This window comes from Diadema antillarum, unplaced genomic scaffold (genome assembly GCF_040938485.1).
Source record: "Diadema antillarum isolate AM-2024a unplaced genomic scaffold, OU_Dant_1.0 seq00000932_RagTag, whole genome shotgun sequence".
NCBI lineage: Eukaryota > Metazoa > Echinodermata > Echinoidea > Diadematoida > Diadematidae > Diadema > Diadema antillarum.
The window spans coordinates 298,623-325,385 of NW_027271783.1; the positions used below are offsets into that span (position 1 = coordinate 298,623).

Consider the following 26,763-nt stretch of genomic DNA (forward strand, 5'->3'; position numbering starts at 1 on the left):
AGATAGACAGATAGATAGATAGATAGATAGATAGACAGATGGATAGATAGTAGGATAGGTAGGTAGATAGATAGACAGATATATAGATAGATAGACAGATAGATAGATAGACAGATAGATAGATAGATACATAGATACATAGATAGATAGATAGATAGATAGATAGATAGATAGATAGATAGATAAATAAATAGAGACAAGGAAGATAAGAGAGAGAACTTAATAACTTCAATGATCCGACATGCTTAAAGATTGCACAATGCTACATGTACCTACAAAATAGGATGTATAGGTATCATCTGACGACAAAAGACAATCATTGAGTTAATAATGGTCAATAACGTAACGCAGTGAGTTTTCAGAAGAGGTAAGATAGCTTCAGTAGACCTGCAGGCCAAGATATTCCTGTACGCATTTGTATTGCACTCACAAATTTAAGGCCAAACATGTCAAAGCTGATGCGTAAAAAGCTACATCGTCATGCAAAAAAAAAAAAAAAAACACACCATGTATTGTCATTGATTGATTGACGTCGTGGTCGTTGGTTGTTTTCATGTCAAACACATCTTGCTGTAATGATATACACTCCAGAGTGACGGAGCCAAAGTGATTTTCTCTTTGAACCAAGCTTATGACACCGACGCACTCCCACGCGCATGCGCACGCAATATCCATTTGTTTTGTATCTTAGGAACTGTTTGTCCAAAATGTTCCCAAATTTTGTGTGAACTTGACCAGATAGACGTATCTCAAGATGAATTCAAGTCCATATGATGTCACCCCCTCAGTAAAGTAAACTTAGCAATTTATATCTCACCGTCGTTCAGACTATGGTACCTTTCGGCACTGCCTTATTTTGTCCAATTTCAACTTAAATATTTAGAGAGCCTAATTTTGATGTGAAGTGGGATCATCTTATCATATTATCAAATTGATAAGAAGTGGTTTGTCCCCCCCCCCCCCCCCCCGAAGCTGCAGTGCCCTTATCCTGGATGTAATTCCCACGAAGGTATTGTGTTTTGACAGGCTTGTCTGACAACGACCAGGTTAAGAAAACACAGTTTGATACTGACAGGAAGACTACAAAATGCTTTCACACGGGGTGAAAAAAAAACATCGACAGTGAAGGGATGTGAAAGTATTCGAGGCAGACTTGAATCTCCACCACCCCCCCCCTGCTCTCAAATAGAATTGAAATACACTTATTGTTATAATTATATATATTGTATATATACGATGTGTATTCTTTCAAAAATGTGACATTCAACTGTAAATTTACACCACCACAGTGATATCTTCTCAGATACTGTGAGCAGATACCCAAGGGAGATGCTTTTCACGTTTTATGATAAAAAAGGAATTTGAAAATAATTGCATAGATGATACAAAAAGATTAAAATCCTTTAAATGGCCTCAACAATCCTCAATAAACAACACATTCATAAGCCACACAAGCACACACGCCCCTCCCACACACACACACACACACATACACGTAGACACATACATATAGACACACGAACACACGCACACACTAAACTATTTCCTGCTCAAAGGCTAAATATCACATGGAAGGCACTATGACATTAAATCAGTTTTTGAAGTATACAATGTATACAATATATCTCGAATCAATATGACAAAATATACCTCTGTAAAGAAACGAAAATAGACGCTAAATGCTATTTGATACCAGTTCTACAGTGAAAGACGAATACTTTGTAATTTACTATTCATGTAGTTATTAGCACGCGCACCCGATTCTTATCAGGAAGCACATAATGTGACTGCCGATAGAGCCTCGACATGTGGTAGCCGTCGATCATACCACACCGCTGCTACCGCTCTTGTTGCCACCTCCACAGCAGCATTTCCTGAAGCAGCAGTAGCAGCAGCAACAGCAGATAAGGTTGACGAGGAGGATGCCACCGACGACGCCGACGATGATGACGAGCCAGACCTGGCCGGTGCTGAGGGCGCCGAAGGTCGACTTGCAGCACGATGGCTCGTTGCAGCACGTCTCAGGGCACGTGTTGTTGGCGACCATGCAGCGGTCGTTCTCGTGCGCGCAGCAGTCCGTCGGGCAGGTCTGCCTAGACTCCGTCCCGTCGCAACGCCCATCGCCGCAGAAGGCCGCGTCCGCTGCCGACCTGGCCGTGACAAATAGTCAAAATTGGAACGGATGAGTTTATCGAGGGAACATTTTATGTCATGAATAAAGATATTGATGTTTGGATTCTGATAATCATGATGTGAGCTTTACAAACGACTTAGTGGATTCATAATTATTATAGTAATCGCCAGTGCTTCCCCGTATTATTCTTTAATTCACTCATTTAGTATTGTCAAAGCTCAGTCCAGCACCCCTTTAAAGGTATTATTTACCATTTGCAGAGGTAACAAAAACCCTAGCATGGTTCAAAAAGTTCTAAAATGTGAGTCAGGGATAGGAACCACCAATGTAATAATATAAATCAGTATAATCAATGGTAAGTATTGTGAAATATACAAAATGTGAACAACAGTTATAATAAAAACTGTTTCCTAGAATAAACCGTCTACAGTTATTGTTTATTGACAAGAATAGTGAAATCTCCTTATATTTCAGAATTACTGCTATTTGTTTTTTTTTTTTTTTTGGTGAGTGCAGATCTTATAACCTTTAATCGGAAACGAATGAAAATATAACTAGCATATTTAGCATCTGCAACAATATCATCAACATCTTGGTCCGTTACCATATTCGTCAGCACTGCTATGCTAGTATGGACACATTACCATAAAGACTGTAAAATATTTTACCACTCTGAGCATCATCATCATCATCATCATCACCATCATCATTACCATCATCATCATCATCATCATCAGCAGCAGCAGCAGTAATATCATTGCCATCATCGTCAGCAGCAGAAACAGCAAGAATACCATCATCATCATCATCGTCATCGTCATCATGCACCATCATCATAATAATGATCATCACCACCAATCTTGCACGATCAAGAGCCTTACCATCAACATTACGATCACCCTAATGGTAACTGATACTACCACCGTTGCTTCGGTTTTACGTAATCCACAATGCGGTTGATCATAAGAATTCTTCATTTGGTGTTCACTCGGAAAAAAAAAAATTGATGGTCCAAAAACAGAGGAATTTCTGCGGTTTTTCTTACCCTCTCTTCTCGGCTTCAAAAGGACAGACTCCCTTGAAACATTCCGTCCACTTGAAGCAGGACTCAGAAGTCAACCAGCGCCATCTATCGTCACATCTGTGCGAAAGAAAAAGCGAGAACATACAGATTAAAACTTAATATCCAACATAGATCATTCTTTCATAATTCATAACCAGGCCGCTGTAGGCCAGCCATCTTCACTTATGAAAATAAATCTGATGTTTGACGCCATTTAGCGACAGATCATGGGAGAGATAGTAGAAAGCATTGATTATAACATTTAGTCAGAATACGTTAATCATGCCGTCTGTGAAGACTTAGGCCTGCCACACAACCACCTGCTCGAAAAGTCACAGAAAAGGTAATATTGAGAAGAAGTTCGCGCACGTAATAACTCAGAATGCCTGTGCCAAGGTGCATGATACATACGCTCGATCACGTAAGAGCCACAAAGGTATCGTAAGCGAAAGTTAGCTGTCGCTTTGCTAGAGATTTGCAAAGTCCATTCCTATCTTCTACCGCGTCCAATTCCTTGCTTTTCAAAACTATTAAAAAGAAAAGTAAGGCTTCTCGAGAACCTCACCCTGTGTATAGGTGTGAACACTGTCACTCTCCCACTGACTCTGACGCTCGAGTAATTGCGGCCTAGCGTTTTTTCGTCCAAAAGAAAAGAAAAAAAAAAAGACAGACTTAATTCGTGCAAGAGTTCAGTTCCCGGGCTCTATCACTACCAAAATCGATTTCCTTATTCGGTATCGGAAGTCTGTCAATCGCTGACAATGCTAATTTGTCCGACCTGACCTGGATTCTTCCGATCTGAGCCTAGCTGTCAAAACAAATAGAATCCCAAGGATAATATAAAAAAAAACAATGGAAGAAGATAAAAGGTCGGAAAACAAAAAGAAAAGAAAAGCAAGGAGCAGAAGGTGATCGCTTTGTTTCGATAGCACCAGAAAAAAAAAATGATAAGGATGACTAATCTGATATAGTTCGAAAAGAAGTGAACGTCTCAAGGCAACACGTGAGGTATTTGACTTTCACAACAAAAATTGAACTGGATCTTCCAAGTTCCAAGTGAAGAAAAGAACAAACTTGGATTCTCTTGGTTTGTTTATTCGTTTGTTTGTTTGTGTGTGTGTCAGTGTATACTGTTTCTCATTAGGGCTTTTACATGGCAACATACATTTTCGTGTATGTGCCATTATGGCCGTAGATCAACATGTCTAAACAATCATGACAATGCTTCGAATATAATAACCTCAAAGTGTATTGATGATGAATTCGAACATCACCTACACACGAATCGGTCTCTTAGTATTTTAAACTATATTCTTGCCACAATATATATGATTTCGACTTTCTCTCGATTAGCGAGAGTGGTCAAAATACTGGTTGACGGAGTTCTCCTTTGCATCAATGTTTCCTTTGGTTAATTTGTTAATGTTTGATCTAAGTTGTTATTTTTTCTGATAATAACTTATACATATATGACCTGTCACTTTGGTTGAACCTATAAATCGGTGTTTGGATTTATGGCTTTCGTATTTCATTCAAAATAATTTGTACGCCATGCGGATCACATGATCCCTCATATACAAGTACCTTTATCAATTTGTTTGTTGATGTATGTATTTATTCATTCTTTTATTTATTTATCTATTTACACTTTACACTTTTCTTTATTCATTGATACATGGAGCTGATTAGCAATGTTTCTACTGTAATATTCTCTTTTAAATGGTATATCTATTTATCAATTAATTCATTTTTGCATTTATTATTATCATTTCTTTTTTGCATGCACTGACTTATTTATAATCATATCGTTTGATCTTCTGATGGAGTTGGGGCAAAAAATGTGGCCTGTTAGGTGTGAGAGGTATGCATTCTTAGTGAGAATAGGATAATAAGATATCAACTTGTCTCATCCAACTCCAAGGCATATGTGGCTGTAGCAAATATTATTCTGATCACACTGACTGAAAGAAAACACACACACACACACACACACACACACACACACACACACACGCACGCACAACGACAAACCCTTTCTGTGCCAGGAACTTTGGACAGTGTGTACAATGCTATGGGGTTTTCTGTGCTAATCTGCACTGAAAGCACAGAAATGATTAAAAAAAAAAAAGAAGACAACTTCGGAGGACACGCCGATTCATCTGACCGGTCTTCCGTGGTCGTTTATACCGTCATCAATCTGCGATGAATTGCTCGTTTGTACGGTATCATTACACAAACATGGCAATTTCATTCCTTCCTAAGCCCAAAGGTGACCAAAAAAGTCGCCCTCACTGATAAACCAAAAGTTACTAACGCTGCATTGACTTCAGGAAAAATGGTGACGCAAACATTTAGATAAGCCAAAAGTGTTGCTTCCGTTCGGAAGGCATTGCTCTAGGATTACCACATTTGAACGGACAGGTGACCAGGATAAAGGCAAGCATACGCCTACAGAGCAAAAAGTTTAAAAAGGATTTTTTTTTCTTCAAGAAAACGGATAATTGAACGGACTCAAAATCAGGAAAAAATTACACAAAGGAAACATCATATTCAAAATAAACCAAGAAATGTCAGGTAATATCCTCTTTACTTCAAACATGACGAAGTAATGCTGGCATCACTGAAAACCTATTAAGCAAACTAAACAAGGCTAGTCTGATTTATATTCTTTAGTTTGCATTTCGCTGAAACTTTGAAGCAAGTTCAGTATTACAAAAACTGCTGTCAGTCGAAAAAAAGAGGGGTGAGAAAGAATGCTTTTAGTAGTTTTTGGAACCATGCACGCTGCGAATTTTCAAAGAACATTAAAACAGCCGGTGCAAATGAAACCAGTTGCATGATCTCGTTTAACAGGAATACCGCTTCAAGTACGTTGGCCAACTATATCGCATGTCAGCTTGTTTTTATTCAAAACATTTCATTGACAAGCGGAAACTTCAAATGGCAAGCCCTATATGCTAACTTTATGGGTTGACCTTTTTTCAGTTCGGCAGCTCGGAAAATCGCCAAGACAGATTAACCGACTACCTGGGAAGAAAACAGCTGGATTTTTTATGTTGTTGGTTAGCTTTTTGTTCATTTGGTGTATTTCTGAGCAGCTGGTAGTTACGGGGAGGAATTTGAAATCAGGACAGATCGGACAATGGCCATCATCTGAGATTTTTTGGCTGGGATGGAACAGGCGATCTGGGATATGTGTCCAAGTCGAAGTAATACAAAGACTGCTAACTAAGCAGACAGACGAGAGAGGGCGGTATTTCTTCAATGTATACGAGTAGGTCGAAAGCGCGCCATCTTGTCACTTACTCTCTACTTTAATTGAGATTGAGATATCAAATACATCACGACAGTGAATCGAAGCACACCCTTTTCCTGCCAGCTCACGCCGCGGGAGCGGTTGACATTTAACGTTGCCATGGCTACAGACAAGCTAAACAGCGACCAACGAAAGATACACGTCAGGCGTGACGGGAACACGTAAAAAACAAAACAAATCGAAACAAAAACAACAAAATAAAAAGTTCTTTACAGTCTCAGAACAGCGCCCAAAGTCATTCCATTCGCAGGATGAATATGAAACATGCATGTTGTTAGAACATGTATTGAATGTAATGTATTCACTCATCAGCGATCGCTTTTGCAAAACTGTGACAAAAATTTCATGTCCTCGAACGATTAGTCACGTTACGGGCCTAGAAATGTTGAGATGTTCATGAAAACTCGTATATTCTCTCAAGCAACCCTACTGATATTTCCACTCGCTCATCACGTTTTCTCTGTAAGTTTAGATACCTCTCAAACAAAGTCAGAAATTGATTCATATGACAACAGAACGGGCAACCGAATCAAATACAATGTATACGTCACTATACGTTAAAAGATCCAGCGACGGAAAATTGATAGTCTCTAAGATATTCACAGCCATGGTATATACATGGGATTTAACCGTTTGACTTTTGTCAAATTAAGGAATCTGTTTTGTGCCATGGATATCCGTGACACACCTCATTTCGGTCAGACAGATATCACAGGTGCATGTTGTACGGAAAGGATATCGACATGCTCACAATATACAAGCAGTCTGCCAGAACATGTTAAATCCAATTGCCCACTTAAATCCACTTCGTTCTCATTAGCTATACGTTCATTAAATTATGTGCATTGGTTGTAAGTTCGAAGTACAGAACTGTAATTAGTAATCCCATTGACCATGCATTAATACCATTACCTTCAGATTCCCAGACACTCCACAGCTCCGTTTGTGAAAATGGAGGCCCATATCTAGTTGTAATTAAAATACCTCCACAGTGCCTTGTTTGTGACAACACACACACCAGGGCCCTGTTTTATGAAGAGTTAAAATTGATTATAAAGTTAATTTCTATCATAAGTCTATGGCAGCCTGTGTATTAAGGAAATTTAAAATCGATTACATCTTTTGACAAAACAGGGCCCAGGGCGATAGAATTAAAATGGCTGCAAATACCAAGCTTGACTGCACCAAGCCTATAGCTACACAAATCCCTGTATACTAGCCTGACTGGAGACCACAGGCCTATACCAAGCCTAGCTAAACAAACCCACACCAAACCTAGCTAAACAAAGTCTATACCAAGCCTAGCTTTAAAGCCTATACCAAGCCTATCTAAAGACGACATACACCAAACCCTGAATAAAGACAGTTTACACCAAGTCTCGCTAAACAAAGCCTTATATCAAGCCTATAGCTGAAGACAGGATCCGCTAAGCTATACATAGACTGATTTAAGACAGTTCATACCAAATCTAGCGAAACAGAGCATTACCAACTAACCGAAGATTGCCTATACCATGGAGCTACAAACGTTCGTTTGTAGCTCCATGCCTATACCAAGCCTGAGTAAAGACAACGTATATTAAGCCTACACTGCAAAAAGGAAACTAAACACCGAGCTGGTGTTAAATTTCCGGTGCTTATTCATGGTGTTAGACTAACACCTCCGGGTGTCATTTCAAAATTTAAAATTGTTTTTTGAATAGTTTCTTAGTTACTGCACTTCTTGTTAATTTTGAACTTCAACAAGACGATAAAGAATTTTCCGATAAAGTACTTGATTTTTGAAAAAAAAAAATCTGTAAATACATTTACACCACAGTAACACCAGTTGGTGTGGTCCCCTATTGAAGATGGACGGGTGTTATACCATTGAAATTAACACCACCAATATCAAATCAACACCATGCGGTGTCATTATTGAATTAACTCTAGCGCAGTGTCAAAAATATCACCAGCCACAGTGTCAAATTAACACCACGAAGTGCCAGGCGAGCACTTTTTAACACCGTCACAATACATTTTCTACACCTGTGGGTGTGGTCCTCTATTGAAGTTTGATCGGTTTAGATTTAATACCCATGGTGTTAAATCTAACACCGATGTTTTTACAGTGTAGTTGAGCAGACAACTTAAATAAAACCTTACTTATTCTCCGCTAAAGACCTCTTACACCAAGCCTTGCCAGAGATATAGAATTCATCAACCTTAACTAAAGACCATTAGCGAGCACAATTAATTTTTTCTTCTGTTAGAATAAGTCACTATGAACGCTAAGTCTCGTGCATGACAATAAATTAATTTGAGTATACCACCTACAGACATTATTTGATTGGCAAATGTTGCATCGAATCTTCGTTGGCTTCGCCAGACATATCCGACGGAAATCAAAAACAATCTAAAAGTTGACCTGGGGATTCTTCTGATTCACAAATTTGAAGCCTAGATACTTTGAAGGAATGTTATGTCATCACGTTCTCTACTCTGTTTGATAACGCAAATAAAGATAGCAATAAGGATACAACAGCAATATCTATTATGCTACCATGAATTGCTTATAATTTATGTATATCAGCCAATTATGACGCAACTGAAATTAAGGTAATGATAATGATTTATGAATATAACATTGATAATGATAACATAGCATGTAATTTCCCTAGGGTAGGCTCTCCCTATAGTAGGCATTGCTCTAGAGAGCCGTGATCACTCATGAAATGCCAGGTACCTGCGGAACCCATTTTGTACACTTGGGTGAAGACAGGGACCCTGTCATTTCCGCTAAACCACATAGGGCCTAGCTCGATTCCCCCCCCCCCCCCCCCCCCCACACACACACACACAAACACAAACACACGTTCTGGTCTGTCTGTTTGTCTGTCTGTTTGTCTGTCTGTCTGTCTACCCCCCCCCCCTCTCTCTCTCTCTCTCTCTCTCTCTCTGAGTTACTGATTACATTTTCATTTTCCTTTGCAAAAAGAGGGGCGATACATGGTTGACACCAGGATTGACTGACACAATAAACGACGTCCCTATACAACATCCATTGGAAACCGAGAAGAACCAAATGAAGAGTTTGTTCGCAAAAGCCGATAAGTCCATATTTGACAAATGGAGATATTTGCGATTAAAGGTCAAGAAAAATAAAGAGAATAATAAGAAAAGTGTTGCTTCTTTTGACCATAACTTCAAAAATGTACCTTTATATGTAGTGACCAATATATCATTTAAAAGGTATTATTTTGCACTTTATGTCAGAGACCGTAGTTCAAAATCTTCAAAAATGGACATATCGGTTTTTGCGAACAAACTCTTCAAATATATATCAAGATAGTAAACACCATATAATTCCTAAGATGGATAGATATATGGAGTGTTCGAGACTACTATGATGAATATTTTCTTTCTTAGTTTTACAGAGATTTACTGGAATATAATAAAAAGGTGATAGTGAGGTATTGAAGCATGCAGAACTTCCTTTTACACTCATTCGAAATGATCGGCTTTTTAAAATCCCGCGATGCAACACGTGCTACACAGTTCAGTGGCACATCAGATCGAACGCTTTTAACTTGCAGCCGAATTGTTGTTGTTGTTGTTGTTGCTGCTGCTGCTGCTGTTGTTGTATTTGCCATGTGTGGACCGTGACAAATAAAACTAACTCTTGCAAAGGGATGCAAAAACCGATGACTCCTGCCTGTTTATGGGCCTGAGAATAAAAACGTTCTATTTTCTGGTACCTCACGAAGATTTCTGTCATATTCCATTCCGTTCTATTCCATGTTATTCTATTTCATTCCATTCTGTTCTGTTCTCTTCTCTTCTCTTCTATTCAATTATTTCTCTATATTTTATACTTCATTCTGGACCTCAAAAATTGTTACTGTAAACAACTACGAGTAGCTAATTAATCACATTGTGAGGTTAAAACAACTGTCACGTAAAAGTACTTCCATGGTTGTAGGCATGTTTTGTGTTCTGTATCCGCCCATGCGCGTCGTATCATTCACATTAAAGTCACATTTTTTTTTTTACTTAATTGACCCATACGGAGTCAAGGTCCCAAGATGCCATGAACATCATATGCAAACGGATCGTTCATGGTAGTGACAGGGATAATGCTGATTCTACCACTTTGATGAGTTTTTTTGACGCCGGTTTCCGGCCTTGCCGGTATACCGCGATGGCCCCATGATAGATTATGTTATCGTCCTCAAAAGAGGTCGAGCGAAACTAAGATAGTCCGTTTCCTGTCTAGGTATAATACCGAAAGTGCATGATGACGGATTCCCAGGGCAACAGAACCCTTCATCTTGGGGGGAGGGGGGGGGGGTGTTTCATCAGCGTTTGTCGGCGCTGACAACTGTCGGCGCTGACCAATTTCAGCAAAATCCTTGGTTTTGATTGGCTGAGATGCTCTGGTCACTGACTGTTACTATGGTGATTCAAGTTGTCGGCGCCGACAAACGTTGATGAAACACCCCCCTGGAATCACACAATTGCCAAGGTACATTATTTGTAGCTAATCAGCTGGATGTGTGTGAGTGTGGTTGTTAAGGTGTGTGTGTCTGTGTGTGTGACACGATTACAGCTATTACTCATTTCAGTAAGAGCATTGACATACTCAGATGTTGCTTGGCTTTTTTGTTCGATCGTCACATTCAGTCACAGTTTTCAAGTCTGAGTACAATTTTCGGTCAAAATTAGCATGGATATACAGATCATCGAAAAAAACTTCATATCGATGTCATCAGAAAAATTCAAGGCACAAAAGAGCTCTGGGTGTTAAACGTCTGCTACAGAGATTGAAATGCGATATAGAGCACGGCCATAGTTGTCTTCTGTTGACGAACATAATGTGAAACAGACTTATGAGAATATTTTTTTGTTATTTTCTGAATTTTGGATTTGGCGTTACTTTGATGAGTGCTTAAAAAATGATTACTAGTTGCAAATACATGTTTACTTGGTTCAGACATAATTGACTCTATTTGCCAAAGCACAAACAAACACACCAAAATAGAGATACAGGTTCTGTTTAAGGAGCTGCAACATTTCTTTTGACAATCCTCCTCCCCCTCCCCCCCCCCAAAAAAAAAAAATACGCTCAAAATCCTCATTGATGCATAGTTCAAAAGCTTATTAATGCGGTGGTTTGTTTTTTTTTTTTAAAGATGAATAGCTGTGAAAGTTGAAGAATTAGGGAATCGAAAAGACTACAAAGCAGAATATAATCATATGTTTAGTGTGTAAGAAACAGAAATTACCGATCCTTCCAGACACCTTTGGAAGTCGGCCATCTTAGCCGTGCGCGGTGCGTGCGTGCGTGAATGGCATGCATGTGTGTGATGTGTCGGTTTCGCTACTGCGAACATAGCCACGTGAGGGCGCTTGTCATATCGAATGAAATATGGCGAACATATATGGCACTGCGGATAGCTGAAAAAGACTTTTTTTCTTTTTTTTATCACGTCGGTAATGAAGTGAGAATTACATTGATAAACTTCGGAAGTGAGAGTGTAAAGTTTCCTATGTTTCTTTACAGCTTCCGTGATAGATAACTCAGTATCGCTGTATGATATGTAGCTCTTATTCATTCTTTTTAAATACCGGTTTTCCGTGATAACGATTATGCGTCAAGCAAGAACGATTAAATTGCCATAAATATTACCAAAATGTTCCGTCTGCAGTTTTGGCTCAAATTTGGTTGTTTCTCGTTTGGGTCCATACAGATTCAAGAACAGCTTCAACGCAATGTTTGCTTAAACATCGAATTCATGATACACCATCTGCAGAAAAGAACAGGGGAAAGACTGAAGAGGACTGTAAAGCGCAAAGCAATGGGCGCAAAAGATAAAGGTGGCAATACAATGAAGGGAGAAATCTCCACTAACAAACTCATCTAGAATAACCGAAATTTAAGCTGCATTTTCTTGCTATCCTGCAGTTTTATTATCTTGCAAGTTATCATGGATTTCTACATGGAACAAGGATATGAACGAGGACTACCAAGAAAAACTCGATTGTACAATATTTGTGCAAAATCATACATGGCATGCATTACAAAGATAACGCCATTTTTGCGACAATACAATATTTCTATTTTTCAGACATTCTTCAGGGGCAGATCACGGCGGACCGGTCAATTGGTCAATGTCCTTTGTTCCTTATGCAAGCGAGAGTGTAATAGTTCCGGTTGGCGGATTAACCTTCAAACTTTGAAGCACACCGGAAGTCGCGGAAGAGAAGAAGTTCTTACTTGTCACGTTTTTTGTTTTGGGTTTGTTTGTTTTTTACCGTTCACTGCCATTGTGATCATCTTTTTTTTTAATCTTTTTGGTTTTATTTTTGTATACATACACGATTCAAACTGATTTGATGTTGAAACCTGCCACCGTTGAATTCTATGATTCCGCTGATTAACTTTCCGCGCAGTCATCATATTGGCTGTAAGCGTGGCTCTCTTGTCTACGACACCGAGTCCCTTTATACCATGTTATTATGTCTCCGTCAAATCTTCATTCGACTGTAGAAGACCCACACTCGCAGACTCGTAGTTGCATAATAATCATTAACACCACAATTATCATCGTAAGGAATATACTTCATGTGACCATCTACAGACAAAATACCTTCTCCTGGTCAATTATCAATCCTTATACCTTCCGCCATATCAGCTGGCGTTCTATATGGACCGCAGTTAACCCATAGAGGCCCTATGTATAACAAAAAGTAGGCGAGATATATGAAATCGCTTCAAATTAACGGGGTGAATTGCGTTTCACATTATTGACATCTTCACCACTACGGTGTCAAATGAGACTTCCGGGTATTTGCCGGTGTTTTGCCCATTAAAGGCATAATTCACCATTTGCAGATGAAACAAAAACCTAGAATTAGTGCTTGAAAATAGCTCTAAAATGTGAGTTAGGGATAGAAACAACCAATGTAAAAATTTGAACCAGTGTTTATCGATGTTAATTATTGTAAAATATGCAAAATGTGAACAAGAGTCATAATGAAAATGTTTCCAGACTAAACCGTCTACAGTTATGGTTTGATGAGAAAAGTAGTGATATCTCCTTATGTTTTAGGCTTTATTGCAAAATATTTGTATGGTAGGATGTTCTGTGATACAACTGACCTACACATATGCATCAAAAGTGATATCTTGAACATTTTTAAAATCACTGCTCCCAAAGGTAAACAGGACCTTTAAGTATCTCTTGACAATGGTGAGCATGTGCTCCCTGCCCAGACGGAACCTTTTATGGGAGCGAATTGCCACTCTCGTCATTGTGGTATATTACATAAATATCTATGTTTTGACACTCTGCGACTGTCACCAGCTGGTTTATAATTACACAAGCGACAGAACGCTCGTCAGCATCCGTTCATTGTTTTCAGTCAATGCATAATCGCACCAAGGAGGTGTCATACACTCCTTGATCGCACTGACCCTGCTCTTCGAGTATACTCAGTAACTCCGGTCCAGCCCACTTGAATCTACAAGATGCGGATCGGACGTGCGGCTCGCGTACAGGATGAGTCGCAAATTAGCATGATGATTAGCGTAGCTTCAGTGTGAGGTCTGCAACGGTGAGAGGATGGTTAAAAGCTGTTTGTGAACATTCACCCTCAGTCATCCCTAAAAAAGGTACGGTATAAGAGAAATGTTTTCCACCCGTCTTACGAAAGTTGGTTACGGTTTTACCTTCTCAAAGAAAATAGATCAGAGCTAGGTTATCGGGGACAGTGTTCGGTTACATGGGTTTTTTTTTTTCGTTTTGTTTTGTTTTTGTTTTTATCATTTGAAACAACAAAGATTTTCTCTTAACTGTATTCATAGCGGTTTCCTCAATGATATGACAATCATGCAAACAAAACAATGCTCATACTCAATCACAGGTAGTTTGAAGGTCATTATAATTAATATAAGAGATATCATGTATCTTATTGGGGGAGGTTGGTGTACCGGATTAGGTTCATGATATTGGAATCAAACCAGGAAAAAGAGAAAATGCACGCCACTGTTATAGGAAGTACTTTTCCAAAACATTTACTCGACGTCATAGAAGCGCATTTCGCCCCGTACCTATCAATTTCTGGGTACGCCACCATTAAGGATGTTCGTCAGGATTTCCACCATGTCGCGATCTTGACCCTCGATAACGAAGACATAGTGTCAACCACGCGGAAGCGTAAGAATCACAGTGACAGAGTGTTTTGGGAAAGATGCGAAAGTTTAGACAGGAAACCTGGACGTGTTGCGTAACGGACTTCGTATCATAGCAGCTCATATATTTAACGACAAAAGCAAAAAACAAAACGAAATAAACACAAAACAAAGAAAACAAATACAAACAACGTTTACAACAACAACAACAAACCAAAACACTGGTAACAAAACCAAGCTTAACACACAGGTAAAGGTAAAACAAAAAGAAAACAATTATCAATAAAATCATTAACAACCAAGCAAAAGAAATAAAAAGAGGAAAACCTATAAAACACGATAGAATAGTAAAGAACACCCCCTAAATAAACAAATACACAAAACAATGCCGGTAGCTGTTGTGTCGTATGAAGTGATGATTTATGTCCATGGTCTTCTAGATCAACAAGCGTCTATTGTATCAATTAGCAGTTTTGACAAAACTAATGGATGCTAAACAGATGATCAGTACATCATTATCAATTGATTAAAACATCAAAACAAACTAAGGGTGCCTGACAAATAGATTGGGCATGTAAGAAGCAGATGTCATACTGTTATATTCCCCAATATTTGCTTTTTATACTACAACCGTATGCTATGAATTGTGTAACTTTATTACAAACATGTTTTGTTTTGTTTTGTTTTGTCTTTGTTTAGGTTAAATAAAAAACAAATAAGATGCGAACTAAATCGAGAGTATATATATCATAATAATTATGATCTGGAATGATTCATGGTAATGTGGTTTCCCGTGTCATTGCATGACAGTGATTATGCAAAACGAGAGTGGATGAAAATAGACCTGGACCCCCCCGCGAATGGTACAAAACATGATTTCATTTTCATGTTCCGAGGATGAGTTAAACCGGAAATGACTCTTTGCAGCATATTATGACAAATTGTCAGTCGTTGAATTATAGTCTTTCAAACATACAAACAAACAAATAAAAAACAAACCAGCAAACAAACAAACACAAAAACTAATTTTAGCTAATGGACAATTGCAACAAAATCTGCGTATATCACAAATTGTTTTAATACCGGTACTAATGATCATGATTACTGTTAGGCCTGTACGCAAGTTCGTGATTATTTTCTTTAAGAAGCACTGAACTGTTGACTGACCCATGAAATTGGATTTTTTTTAAACACGTTAATGAAAATATAATTTCTGATAAAGTAAAGTAAAGTACAGGCATCCAATCACGGACTGCCTCAGAAAAGAAAGTAAGAAATTCGTAAACTGTGAATGTGACGACAAAATATAATTTTAGTATGTACAGCACAGACCCAATCTACATTGATGAAGTGAAATATGTATATCCTTCAGTCTTTTGACATCTCCATCATCTTACTTTGGATATGCACAAATCAGAAGACGCCCAATCATCTGACTTTATTTTGCTTAAATCAGAATCTCATGATTTAGATGAAGAATGTCATCTGTCATTTCAGGTTAGATCATAAATTCGCTATTAAAGAAAACCACGGAAGTATTTCCGGCTATATGGTTTTCTTTTTGTTTTTGTTTTGTTTGTTTTTTTCCAGCTTTTTTCCCTTTTGATTAGCCCAACAGGAAACTTGCAAGAATCACTTCCTATCAGGCAACAAGATTTTGCTGTTTAATTGTTAGTCTATTTGTCTTATTCTGTTATTTGGCGCTGCTAACACACACACAAAATGTTTTTCTTTTCTCCTCATGTAATACACTCGCCTTATTGTTAGACACATGTTGACTCATATAGAGGGGAAGTATTCAACATGGTATTAGAACACTTTATTCTGCCAAAGACCATTTTGTCTATTATTAGCCATTTTTTATACTGCACTTTATTATTTACATTTAGGTCTTGTCCTCGGCTATATAATTGGGTTATAGTGCTGGTGTACCAGCGTTCATGCCTCGGGCACAGTGTGGTTGGAACGTAGGATCTGACTAACAATGGTATTATTTAAGTGGTGATTTGATTCATAACGAGCAGCTGACCAAACCGGCGTCTTTCCTGTGAGTAAGAAGATGTAGGCCCTACTCATTGTTATCTTTTACCCAAATTGGTCACATATAATGTAATTAGAATATAGGAAATTGGGCAAAAAAAAAGGAGGGGGAGATAAACTTCTTTCTAATGAGGTATAAATGTCAAGAAAGACCGAAAAGCTTTTTGCGTGGGGAAACGCAATTAAACATGTTACACAAAGTAAAAGAGCAGAAAAACAACACAACTTTTCGTTCTCAACATTGCTTTCACATGCATTCCATGCAATTGTTCACTAAAAATTGATTTGTAAATCCTCGTAAATTTTCTTATTCAATAATTATATTCTTTTAACCCAAATGTCCTCTTTCATATATGTACATTTGTACGTATGCATGGATGTACATGCTGTGTCTGGCAGAATAGTATTTAAACGCTATCTTTCAGACGAAATTATTATGTAAGGCAACTGAAATAACAATTATCAAATATTAAACGTATAAACTACTCGTTTGCACGATTTTTTCCTCTTTTTTTTTGTTTGTTCTACTGGGGTCTATGTATGAAATGAATATCGGAAAAGTGGCCCCCAACATGAATGCGGCCATATTGGGCTGTTGTAGAAATGACAACCATGAATGTATGTTCCCCATTGACAGTCATACGAGAGCGTGTTGAGTGCGTGATGGGTCTTGTGCATAGTAGTCCTTCATGCTGTGGGCGACATGAGCTGCTGTAAGTCGTGATAATTTTGTTTTGTCACTAGCAAACGGGAAATATCTATTAAGCGCTGATTCGGTGGCTTAGTACGATGCTCCTACATCGAGTGCCCTGCTCTTCCGCACTTAAAGTCTAGGTATAGTCAGCCCCGTAGTCAGCAAGTTTCGCATGGAAGCGATAATACGTACAGACTGTTCTACGCAGCATCATGACAAGTGCCTGACCTTGCGAGTAAAGAGATCTCACACGTTTTTGCATTAATACACGGTAGACTGCTGCAAGATACTTTAATGGTTTGGTACACTGAAAGTTCACGATTTGGCCCTTTTTAGTAATTAAGTAAGATCCATAAAAGAGTAGATGACTGTGAAGTCTATATATGTGAATACTCTGAGCATTCATTAGTGACATTACAATATTAAAATGCAAAATTGAATCATTGAAACACGGGAAATATTGAGGACGGAATAAGTTCCAAACGTTATTGTTGTAACGACGTTGCTACCATAGAGTTGAACATATTTTTGCACCTTTGTATAAATTTCCAAGTTAGATCAAACTTCATTTACGAACAGAACATACATTCCTAACTTCAATAATGATGATCTTATTCGACGGGGTAACCTCGTCAATGCCAGCACTAACTCAACATTTCTAGATGCCCATTCTTACACCTCTTTGTCAAGACAGACCGAACGAGATTCGAACTCGGGACGTCCACTTTAAGAGCACAGGGTCTGAACCTCTGTACCACGATGTCTCCCCAAACAATGATGAAGTTTATAGTCTATAGTCACTTTCAGGTGATATGAGTAAATTTGAAATTTCTACATCTGTTCATTTTGGGTGGTCTTTGTTTTAAGTTTTACAGTTTAGTTGAAACTCTGTACTAGCCGAATTAGCGTCATTAGTTGTTTACAAAATGTATAGGGCAAGATTGGACAAGTTAGTATTCTCTGTTCAAGTTTTTTGGATGTCTTCCTTTTTTTTGTAGCTCCTAGTTTGCGCAAAATTTGAATACAATATGCAACTATCTAATGAGAAACAAATGTAGCTACTCCTGTACTTACACCCATTCATACTTTGCGAGAGTGCATGTTTTGTTGTTGTTCTTCTCTTGTATCTTTTTTTTTTTGCCGGGGGAGAGAGAAAGAGAGGGGGGGGGGGGGGGTTCAAGGAACCCTTTGACGGGAAACTTTACAGTAACCGATTGTGTCATTGTGGTTTAACCCCACGAACCGCCATTCTAAAAGTTCATAAACATAATACTCAATCAAGTTGCCGGAAGTACGTATATGACAGAGTTCGACCTTTATGTTTATAATGTAAGTCATGGTGTCCTACATGTAGGCCTATATTTGCGATGCATATATGGTGACACGACATTTGCTCCTACCGTGAGAGTAATTGCCCCCGTCTTATCTTCTCCAACGACCTAGCTAGGTTTATTAGGGTTCGGATTATATGCTTGTGGGTAAAATTTGTTTGGCTTATAGCGTACAGATATTTCATGGGAGCAACCAATACTTGTCGCAGGAGCAAATGTCATGTAACCGTATAGATATCTACGAATTCAAATACACACATACTCATGCATTCACATGCATATACACACAAGAAAGAAAAAAAAAACTCTTTGTATTTCGTTTTTTTGTAGGTTGTTTTGTTTTGCTTTGTTTTGCTTTGTTTTGTGTTGTTGTGTCGTGTTGTGTTGTGTTCTGTTCTGTTCTTTTTTGTTTAGTGGAGGTCACAGGAAGCACCCGTGGGCTTCACTGAGTGCTACCGGACACGGAATGACGATATATCGTGGGAGAAAGGAAGAACGTTACTTTTATTTTTTTTCAGGAAAGCTGCTGGCATTTCATGTCTGGTCTTGAAACTAATCATTCAGAAGGAACATATAGAAATAACAAGCCTTAATGTCGATACTGAGGAAAAACAGGAACAAATATTTCCTCGTAATTTGAACTCAGAGATGAAAATGCTGTCATAGATATTCTTCTTTTTATTGTTATTTGGTTGGCTTGCGGTTTTCTATCGGCATGCCTGACTGAAGCAGAATTACAACACTCTAATCGCATTGTTAAATCTCAATTCAGAGATATTATGTGTTAAAGCGTATAAAACGTCTGATAATAGAGATCAGTGTTTCCTTTCACGAAAAGCAAGATGTCGTTATCACTTCAGCGTGTCTCTGTGGACAAATCATTGATCACACTCTAAGAAAAAAATAGGTTCAACTTTGCACCCTATGCCACACTATAGAAGCACCTATACGGGTTCAATTTTACACCTTTCTGAGCAGAAAGATGCAAAATTGTACCTTTAAACGTGTTCCTAGTGTTGCACTGGCACGGGTGCAAAGTTAAACCTAACAATTTTTCTTTCTTTTAACAAGCTATCATCTTCTTATAAGTCACCTCGTGTTAATGACTCATAAATTGGACCTTTATGATCCTATAGGGCAATCGGTATGTGAAATTACGACCATTGTGTTGATTCGAGAGATGGGAAAGCAAAATATCCATCGTCTCTGAATTCCAAAGGTAGCGGAGAGATGATGCACGATACAATCGTCAGCCCGTGTTGTTGCTTGTAAAACGCGATAGCAGCAGAATAAGGAATGCGAGTTGGGGAAAATTGGCGAACTTATAAGAAAGATTAATACAACATAACATTACATGAAAGTAAGAGAAAGCGCCCCCTCACCATATACGCAGAGCCTGTGACATTTGATATCTTCTGTTAATTATGATATCAAGAGGAACATTATAAATTCAACAAATCGCAGGCCTCAATGTCGACCTTCGGCTGGCATGCTAATAACGCCATGCTGTACGTGGGAGGATGATTAGAGATTGGTCACATGAAAGCTGGCATGTTGCACCCGATGTCGACAGATACCGCTCGCGGTTACCATGGCGACTCAGCTATTGATACGGAAAGGGGGAGGAGGAGGAAGAAGAAGAGGGCGAGGGGAGGAAGAGGGTGCGAGTTATTATTTAAAAAGATACATTTCGACAACACCTTTAGCAGCGAAGCCTCAGTGAAATAATCAGGGAACAGTGTTGCTTGCCTGTTGTTGGTGGATGGTATGGTTTACATTGAAGGACATGAAAGTTGAGGAAAATGATAAGTATGTTTAGAACCAGACTCATTCCAGTCTGGTGATTTTAACTTATTTGACAAGAAAAAAACAAAAACATTAATGGTAGCATGCTTTGGTCTGTCGTTGAACCTTTCATCTTTTGCAAGCGTAAACTACAATTCCTGAAACATAACCGAAAAGTCTATCGCGTTGCTGTTTGATCGTAAGATAAACATTTCTTTTTCGACGTATATATACTCTAAAAGTCTACCAAGGATTCAAGCAAGAGGAGGAAGAAGAGCCGATTAATACCGAAAGCAACACTAACCGTTGCCATGGTGACCGAAACAGATGACTCACACCGTCTTGATAGGGCATGGTCAAACTAGAAAAGGAGATTCATTTGTTTCTTTTTTTTATTACTTATGGATAAATCCTTTTCTTTTTCATTTTTCCCGCAGCCGAAGAGAGAGAGAGAGAGAGAGAGAGAGAGAGAGAGAGAGGAAGAGACGATCTAACGCCCGCCGCTCAGTGTTCAGTCCTATGCGTTTGAGTACGGGATCACAGGACGATGCAGGATCGAATCTTCGCTCGAATGTCTTGTTTTGCTGTGTCTTTCTTCACTCTGGTGAATAAAATGGGTTCTAGCAACGCTTGGATATTTCAGATCGTGCAGGTGGGACAACAGCGCAAACACATTGAGAGTCTACCCTAGGCTTTTTTTTTTTTTTTGCAGAAAAGCAAAATTATGGTAGTGCTTGAAGTGTCCACCCTCAAGTAGTCGCTAGAGCAAGGAGGGCAAGCGCGCAACTCCAATAAGTGCGATTTCGTTCGATTTTGTTCTCCGCGTACACTGACGCGCAGCGCAGAAAATCGATTGAATTCGTCGCGCTTGCGCACTAGTGACCATGGAATTTGTGTGAGGGTATTTGTAGTAGAAACTGTAGAAGCAGTTTACAATGCAAGTGTGAGAATGGTAAGGTAAAAAGAAAATAGTCAATTTTAGAGCTCCATGTTGAAGTAAAGTGTCAGTAGGTCTCATGAAATTAATGAGCGAGCGACAAGAGCAAAGTTGTGGACGCGCCATGCGCAGTTTGGCATCAGGTGTGTGGCAAAATGACGATACAGTTCGAAGGCGATGCCGCACCCAACGGTCCCAACCACACCAGGTCCTTGTACAGGCGTGCATGTGTGTGTGCTGCAAACTGTCAATACACATGCACAAACATACACGCAAACTAAAGGCAACCTGCAGTGAGCCCTTGGAAGCACGTATGATTATGTGCCATGTTACCCTCGTGCCCCCAGTCTAGAAAATAATAACAACAACAGAAACAAACAAACCGGAAATCCAGACAAGTCATCCCAAGAACCCTCTACCCACACTCCAAGTCCGGCCGGAAACACTGTCATTTAAGTGAGTTACAGTAGTTTCCTTCCCATGTAACATGTCACTTTTTGGCAGGAGCGATAATTTGGCTGGGTGCACAGGTGCACTGTTTGATATCCCATTACGTTGGGATTTTTTATTGCTAACATTACATTCAATGAGAAAGAAAAAAAGACCCACAGTGAGAAATTCAGCCTTAGAAATATAACGATCTTCAATTGTCCGAAAAAAGGAGGAACGCGGTTGACATACACCACATATATTTTATTGAGCTCGTCGAATTATTTCTTTTTACACTTGTTTCATGTTGCATTGTTCCACTGAAGCCTCAGGTCAAAATGAGACATTCTTCGCTGGTAGCTTCACAAGGAATAGGGTCAAATCGTATCTCACAAAGCTTTAATCAAGACGGTTTCATTGCTAAATCCGCCAGTGCTTAGCTTTTACCTTTTCCTTGCGTTCTCCTCCCCCGACAGGCCTCCGCAATAAAATGGACGCGTCTCATTAATGCGGGCGTAGGTTTTCCTCGCTGGGTCACAATCCCAGTTTACGACGTTCTGCCATTGAAAGATGAAAACGAAGAATATCCACAATCTTCCCCATTACTCAAAAAGTTCTCAGAAATGGATTGTGGGCATTGTAACATTTTTTTTTTTTGTAGATTCAAGTTTCCCTGTGGTTCGTAACGCCTATCATAATGATTTAGTGAGACCAAATATAGACAAATTAATTGTTTCCACAGAAGTTTTGATAAAGACATGACCCCGTATTTCACAACCGGCTAATTATCATCTTATGGAGAATTTGCTTTAAAAACACGATTGTTGGTATGTTCCCACCATTATTGCCATCGGCTCAATCCTGGTGAGTTTTCTATCAGTTCCGTATTTGACTGAGACCCCCCAAAAAGAAGTGTCACGAAGTTATTGCTTCACTACAAAGGATTATGGCAATATGGTGAAAATGAAAACAAGGTCAACAAATTCAAGCAAAGAAATAGGCATGCAAACAAAAGACTTAACCAATCACACGGCAGTTATAAGACTCAACAGTTAAACACATTATAGGGTTAAACAGGGGGGGGGGGGAGGAGACAAGGAATGGGGGAAACTGTACCAGTGGACTTGTGATTGTCGTTCCTTCGCAGCAAGCATAGTAATATACGTCCGTGTCTGAAAGGGACAATTCCGATATCTTGCAGGTTGGATTGGCCGGCGTTGTTGACCCTGTTCCCGTTCCCTGTATGGCTAGCGCTGTCCCCATACGCTCTGTTCCCGCACCCCTCTTCTCCACTTCCGCTCCATATTCCGTCGCGTCTAGAAGGCTAAATTCAGATGTCAAAAACACCACAAGATTGACGATAAAAGTCGATGTCCGGATATACATTTTCATTTTCTTGTTCCCCTCCCTTTCTCACACACTCCGTGTTTCACTGTCAGCGGGTAAAGTTCGATTTGTCAATCAAATCAGATGAATGTGTTTCGATGCCAAGTGCGACTTTGACACTCCGATGCTCAGAAAGAAAAATAAACGATTAAATATCAGTCAATGACATAGAACACGGTTGCGTGCATTAATTCCACATCACTTTTATTAGCTGCTGGTCAGCATGTACAACAATGTACCACAGTTTTGTTCTGCACCACACTCAACTTCTACCGTGGTTAAGTAGGCTTTCCGCAGACGGCGGCTGTGAACGGAACAGACAGAGGAGTGAGTCAACTTTTTCCACCAATCAGCATTCAGCATGATAGAGCACTGCTAGCTCTGCGCCTGGCTCGGAAGTCAGAGGGTGCGTAACTGACACGGGACAACTTACGGTAGGGAACGCTGCTTTTATGAATATTATATAAAGTGTAATCGGCATTTTGTTCATGTATTTCAATGAAAGCTGCATATGGTAAAGACTTCTAGGATTACAGAGAAAACATTGTGGCCTTGGTAATACCGACGGATGATAAGTCACCATAATCGCAAACTTGCGGATTAAGATTTCTCCGTTTTTTGTGATACGTAATCAAACATCGCACAATCGTAGAAATCTTTTTCTGATAATCTGTCGATTTACTTGCAATGAACAGTACGTCGGGAGTTAATCGCCAATATCATCATGAATAGATAGACGCCAAAACTAAGAAATTCTGGTGCGTGGCTCAGAGTCATGGTCTCGAGAAGTGTTTACAATACTGTAATAATAGTGTCACTATAGGCACTTATATGTAAATAAAACCAAGTCAAGATGTTTCGGTTTCAGTTTCAGTTTCAGTTTCAGTTTAGTTTATTTGCACCAAGCATTAAAAATATACAGAGCATACAATAAAACATGAATGTACAAAATGAGATACAAAAAGAGAAAATTCATAGGACATACAACATACAATAAGAAATAATGTGGCGGTATGACTACATACAAAGACAATGCCATTGGTGGGGGAAGCAGCAAGAAAGGAAAAGTCCTTGTGAGTAGCTGACCCGTGTACTGTAACATACATACCTTTGACAGATTTAAAAAAAAATGTCAGTTAAGTTGACAAAACAGAACAAGTCAAAAAATGCAATCATTACAAAACAAAGCTACGGAGGTATGGACGATAACAACACAGAAAACAGCAACAACAAAATATGCCTTGGACTAGCTATGTTTGTAATCTCCCAATAAAAAAAAAAATATATTTGATTTTGAAATTATTCAAAGATTTTGAAACCTGAAGATAGGTCTCTTCAAAAACTATACGATCCCTTTAACTATCTCTGGATGTTAACCCGAGTATGGATAGGCCTACAAAGTAACAAACCTCCGACGGTAAAGACAGGCTTACTCCTTTCTCTACCATGTATGTTGGACAGTTTGTACAACCCTAATGGGTTTCTGTGCCAAATTGATACTCAAAGCACACACACAGGGTTAACCGATACCGACATGTCATAGTTTACCCGTTGCTGAGTCTAGTAGGAGCAAGACGATATGCGATCTCTATAATGTAAAGTCATATGTCATGCGTAGGTCCCACTCATCAGCGAGTTTATTATTCACTTCTGTCTGAGATCTCTGGCGTCTCAAAGGTTAGGAAAACACAAACTTGGCACTCTGTCTTGGCAAACCTTTAGTACTGTCCATGACTACGATAAGCATGGCCGGTAACACATCTTAGCAGTGCAAGAGAGCACGTTGCTTCCATACTTCGTGCATTGTAATTAAACTCGGGGAATCCCCGTTATTAATAATTGTGTGAGTCAGGTCTTTATGTATCTTTCATATCTGAAAACTATTGTTGTTTGATTAGAAAAATGAAAACGTTAATCTACCGCTATTGATACTACTACTACTACTACCACGTCTACTACTACTACTACTACTACTACTACTGTACTACTACTACAACTACTACTACTACTACAGTAACTACTGCTACTACTGACTACTATACTCAATATCAATTTAATCAGCAACGCATCTTGGTTAATAAAAACATGTACAAAGCGGAGGTTTGTAGATAGATTAAATTCTCAGGTTGCAAGCCATTTTTTCCACTGTTAGTGATGACTTGTTATGTGTTTCACATCATTACTGACTAATATACGGTAATCACTTAAATAACGTCCATTTACAGAAACCCTTCTAGTACTGTATCATTCTTACCCAAGTAATCCTGAAATGACTCGTAACTGGAGTGATTGCATAGTTAAGATATTACGTAAAGGAATTTTGGAAGACCTAGGTTATCATTGTGAATACTCCTGGCTTAGCAACTAATAATGTATGCACAATATATCAGTTTCATCGCCTTAAAGGGGATGGCTAGTAACCGATCAGTAGGAATGCTGAGGGATGATTGTTCTAATCCTTGTGGGATTCATTTAAGAGTACATTATATATCTACTGTTGTGTGAAAATTATTTGCTTCAGAATGGTCTCATATTCGAGTAATGTGCAGATTAATGCCCCGTCATTGACCAGGCACGCTAACCTGGAAACATTAAACTGCACATTACATGAATATGATACCATTCTGAAGCAAATAATTTTCACACAACAATAGATACATTCTGTACTCTTAAATGAATCCCCACAAGGATTGGAACAATCATCCTCCAGCATTCCCACTGATCAGTCACTAGCCATCCCCTTTAATTAGGAAAATTTACAACTGGCTAAATAAAAAGTAAGGATTAACATCAAACAATGCATAGAAACTGGATAAGACGAAGAAGACAATCACATCACAGTGACGAAAGTATTTGATGATTTCTGTTGTCGTTACAGCTACACTGAGAATAAAGAGAAGAGAAAGAAAGACATAAATTGCACGTTGATAGTCCACATATGGTTACATATTGACCATCATTTACCACTTCAGCATGTGCAGTAGGCTGAGACGAGACGAAATCGTGACTAACGCGAAGCGACGGGTTGTTGACGAGAGCCCAATGGGGTGTCCTGTCTCAAGACTGACCTAAACACGAATACGGAGGGCGCTCTGACTGTTAAAGGGAAGCAGTCCTGAGATTGTCACTGTACTGATAATTAAGAAGAGTAAAAAATATAACCTTTCACCAATTTATACGCGTGGACATAAAAAATTGTCTCCGTACGCGATTTTTAAAGAATAATTTCTGCAAGCTATCGTGTAAGAGCCTGCCAAAAGGTGCAACGTCATTGATGCCCTACTCTCAAGTTGACAGCCGTGCCTCAGAAAACCAATTTAAGTGTTCAAAATGATCATATCTGATTTTTTCATAAAATGTGACAATATGTGGTTTTATTATTTTGCTGCATTGCTGCATTGCTGCATTGCTGCCACATTGCTGCTCTCCATCCAGGAGTATAAATGGGTACCCGGTAGGATGAGAAAGCTTATGT

The 26,763-nt window shown here is 39.0% G+C and overlaps 1 protein-coding gene across 1 annotated transcript; it reads right to left on the reverse strand.

Moving 5' to 3' along the window:
- Nucleotides 1-341: 341 nt before the first annotated feature.
- LOC139741544 (uncharacterized) lies at nt 342-23,526 on the reverse strand. The gene is made up of 4 exons (XM_071652123.1): nt 23,019-23,526; nt 22,350-22,459; nt 3,180-3,275; nt 342-2,150 (listed from the first exon to the last, which is right to left on the reverse strand). Exons 1-4 carry the CDS (start codon nt 23,292-23,294, stop codon nt 1,823-1,825), a joined length of 810 nt encoding a protein of 269 aa, XP_071508224.1. The 5' UTR covers nt 23,295-23,526; the 3' UTR covers nt 342-1,822.
- Between the last annotated feature and the right edge of the window lie 3,237 nt (nt 23,527-26,763).

Coding starts and splice junctions, on each gene's coding strand:
- LOC139741544 (XM_071652123.1), bottom strand. CDS start 23,294: ATGAAAATGTATATCCGGACATCGACTTTTATCGTCAATCTTGTGGTG. Junction 22,460..23,018: donor CGACAATCACAAGTCCACTG/GTACAGTTTCCC, acceptor TTTCAATGGCAG/AACGTCGTAAACTGGGATTG. Junction 2,151..3,179: donor TTTGAAGCCGAGAAGAGAGG/GTAAGAAAAACC, acceptor TGTCACGGCCAG/GTCGGCAGCGGACGCGGCCT.